Source organism: Amphiura filiformis, chromosome 11 (genome assembly GCF_039555335.1).
Source record: "Amphiura filiformis chromosome 11, Afil_fr2py, whole genome shotgun sequence".
NCBI lineage: Eukaryota > Metazoa > Echinodermata > Ophiuroidea > Amphilepidida > Amphiuridae > Amphiura > Amphiura filiformis.
The window spans coordinates 40,318,716-40,322,859 of NC_092638.1; the positions used below are offsets into that span (position 1 = coordinate 40,318,716).

Consider the following 4,144-nt stretch of genomic DNA (forward strand, 5'->3'; position numbering starts at 1 on the left):
AAGTCAGGGTTTCATACTCAAAGGGTAACAAAAAAAACATGTGCATTTTCACTTTGTTGCCAGCGGAAGAAAACGGGAAGATTACAGTGGTTTGTTGCCAGCGGAAGAACCCGAACGATTACAATACCTAGCTGGGGGGTGTAAACCCCCCAGCTAGGTAATTAGCAAAGTCTCAAGATACTGGTTATGGCTTCCTTAAATTTTACATTCACCTATTTGCACACAAATAACGCAATGTAGGTGTTTTGCATTAAAACAAAGTAATCATACTAATTCCTTATGAGAAAATTGAAGCTCACATTAATTTCAGTGTCAAACGACCATCTGTGACAGGTTGTTGACAGGTGAATTAGTATTTCTCATTCGTTTGGATGAGAAAATTTCAATTCTCATAGTTTTGTCCAATTCTCATCGCTTTGAAAGAATTCTCATTTTACAATTTCCACTAGTGTTACCTAAGGGTATATATTTGTGTACATGGCTCGATTTTTCCAATTTTGAGAGGACGTGTTCACAATATGAATATGCTATGACGCCATGGGAAATGTTTGTACTTATTTTGGTATCACTGGATAAAGGATACCCATAGCTATACATTGGTACTAAATATAACAGTATAATATGGTGTTTATAATAGAAAATTAGGCGTAGTTCGTGACGAGTGTTAACGGTAGGTTCTCTAACCTTAATTACATGAATACATCACAATTCCGTAAATAAGTTCATCAGGATTGTCAATGAAATAATAAGTTCAAAATTCTTAAAGCAAATCCAATTTTGATGTACCTCGATCAATGACAGTTTCGTGCTAATACTTAGCACTTTCTCAAATTGAATGACCAATCCCTGCACCTCGACGGCTGCTACCTGCTGGAGCTGACGTTGGTGGCGCTGTTGGTTTAGGACTTGGTCATATATGTGCGGAAGAAAGTAGTTCCCTAAAAAGCCAAATAAAAAGAAACTAGAAGACAAGAAACAAACTGAGTCAAAAAACCAGGGGGATGGCAGTCCTTCCATATAAAGAAGGGCTCTCCCAACGCGTACGGCTGGTGTTCAACAACCATGTTATCCAAACCCCCTTCAAACCACATCAGACCCTTAGAAATGTTTTGGTCCATCCAAAAGACAAACGGGAAGTTACTCAAACATCAGGCTGCGTGTACGAAATTCCTTGCCTCAATTGTGACAAGTCCTACATAGGTGAAACATCCAGACTTTTCGGCACCAGACTCAAAGAACACAAAACAGAAGCTGAAAAAGCTTCCAAGAAAGCCTTTACCCGTTCTCAGAGACAGGCCTCCATGACACGGGAGGATAACAAATCAGCAATAACTGACCATGTCTCTGAGGAAAATCATGTTATTGGATGGGACAAATCAGAAATCAAAGACAGATAACAGAACAGAACGAAGAGATATATCAAACATGTCAAAGAAGCCATTTGGATAAGGAAGAGGGGGGCCAAAACACTCAACAGAGACAATTCATTCACAAGTAACAGCATCTTAAGGCATGTAACATATCCATTAAGACACAACAGGTGATTCAGAACTACAAAAGTTTTGATTTTTTAACGGGCCAACCTCTAATCTTGTTCAGTTTGGTGTCAAAATACTTTTTTGCAAAATTTCATGCAATTTTATAGGGTTCACCCAGGTTTTGAAGTTTTGGATGTGAGATGAGGATTTTTGGTCATTTTCACCACTTCCATGTTTTCACTTAACCACAAGAATGTAATATTTAACTGATTAAAATGTGCCATCAAACTGCGTGTCGTTTTGGGTATTCATAAAACAAGAAACAATAAATTAAAAAACAGCACATTTATTTTTTTTAACTGCCGTGTATCTTTTTGTTTGGTTTTACCTATTCAATGTTAATTCTGTTTGGCGACTGTTAAAGCCCTTTTATTACATGTTGTAAATAACATTGTCACTTCCATAATGTTGTCTCGGTAATATAATCTCAAGGTAATCATGGAAATAAACATACCGGATGAAACAGCGATTAGATTACATTAAACATCACTCTTTTAGGGGCTGTGCAATAATTATGAGCCCTGGGGAGGGTAAAATTGGTGGAGCAAGAAATTTTTGGCGAGCCGAAAGGGGGGGGGGGGGCAAGCCATTTTTGGCCAGCCGAGGGGGGGGGTGAGCAATTTCTGGCACACATTCATGGGGCGCCTTTCAAATAAAACGCTCTTAAAAGGCATAGGAAAACAGTAAGGAAACGCTCTGATATTCAAATTTTCCTGCTCGCTACGCGCGCTTGCAACATATATCTTGACCATTTTAAGGTTTGCAAATTGGAATCCCAATAATTTGCCATGTGTAAAGGGGGGGGGGGGGGCAAGCGATTTTTGGCGGGCCGAGAGGGGCAAGCGATTTTTGGCAGGCCGAGAGGAAATTTACCCCCCCGGGTTCATAATTATTTCACGGCTCCTTACCATGCACTAAAATAAGCAGAATCCCTTCAAACAAACTGCACGGCTTTTTTAGTTCGTGACGAGTGTTAACAGTAGGTTCTCTAACCTTAATTACATGAATACATCACAATTCCGTAAATAAGTTCATCAGGATTGTCAATGAAATATTAAGTTCAAAATTCTTAAAGCAAATCCAATTTTGATGTTACATACCTCGATCAATGACAGTTATGTGCTAATACTGCTGCTACCTGCTGGAGCTGACGTTGATGGCGCTGTTGGTTTTAGGACTTGGTCATAATTATATGTGCGGAAGAAAGTAGTTCCCTAAAAAGCCAAATAAAAAGAAACTAGAAGACAAGAAACAAACTGGGTCAAAAACCAGGGGATGGTACACTCACAGAAAAAAATACACAAATTTTGTAAAATTTTACACAACTTCGATGTACGTATAGAACTCCAAAACATATAGGTATTTTTTACATGACCATGAATTATGTAAAAAAAACATAGCAGATAAGTAAAAAAAATACATACATATTAGGTAAAATATTAACATAATTTTTATTTAGATTTTTTATCTCAGCTATTAGGTATTTTACTACATAATTGTTTTGTAATATTTTACACAAATTATGTAAAAAATACATAACATTTATGTAGCATATGAACCTTATAACAAATAGGTATTTTTCACACAACCTTGAATTATGTAAAAAATACATACCAGTTAAACAAAAAATCAGGTCAATAGGATTGGGGCTTTCTTTCTTTCTTTCTTTGTGTTATTTTATGCTGAAACATAATTCATATGATCATGGAAGAAAGAGATGAGAAGGAACCACAACGACTTCGATCGGCCAAGTTTTAATCCGCTTATCTATTGACGCATGAAAAGAAAAGCTATCAATGGTACTTACTTTCATGTATGATCCATTTACCGCGATCGATGCTTGGCAAAATCATTACTGGAAAAATTTATAACAAACCCATCCACGAACAAGCAAACGCTACCCAGAAGTAAGATTATGGAATTTCACTGATGCTCTGAACATGTATAGTAGCTTTGTTTTGGGATCTACAGTCAAACTGTTTTCTTGATCGTGTTGTGTAGAAAATGTCCTATAAAAAATCGAAAAGGTAATCAAAATCGGCCGTTTTTTTGCTGAGTTTCATCTTAAGCAAATAAGGTAAGATTTTGGTGACTTTTTCGATGAAAAATAGATGTAAAATGTTCTTAAATAATGCACAATGTTCCGGTTGAGTCCGGTACATAAAACCTGTTTAATTTAATAGTTTATATGTGTATAATCGTAACTAGCTAACTCGTTTCAGTGCCAAAGACTGCCAACTCTGAGAAAAAAAGTCATCAAAGTTCGGAAAAATTGGGCAAAATGGAAGAAAAAGATGTAGGCCATCAATGACCGATGATCACGTCACCAAAGAAAATCGTATAGGGTGCTTGCACGGAAGGTCATTAGTTCAAATCATCCTTCACACACGCTCCAGAAGACATGCAAATACATGGAATACAATACCAATCACCTATTTAACGCGGGGTATTGATCAAAGTAAATCCTCATGAATAACAATGTCAACTAAATGTCGGTAAAGGGAGTGTACAAAGTGAATGCGTTCGTTGTGGTTCCTTCTTATCTCTTTCTTCCATGATATGATAGATTTGAAGTCATCAGATCTTGGTCAACTGTCAGATTCATT

The 4,144-nt window shown here is 37.0% G+C and overlaps 1 protein-coding gene across 1 annotated transcript; it reads left to right on the forward strand.

Moving 5' to 3' along the window:
* Nucleotides 1-1,001: 1,001 nt before the first annotated feature.
* LOC140163675 (uncharacterized) lies at nucleotides 1,002-1,397 on the forward strand. Its single transcript, XM_072186990.1, has one exon. It carries the CDS (start codon nucleotides 1,002-1,004, stop codon nucleotides 1,395-1,397), a length of 396 nt encoding a protein of 131 aa, XP_072043091.1.
* The last annotated feature ends 2,747 nt before the right edge of the window (nucleotides 1,398-4,144 follow it).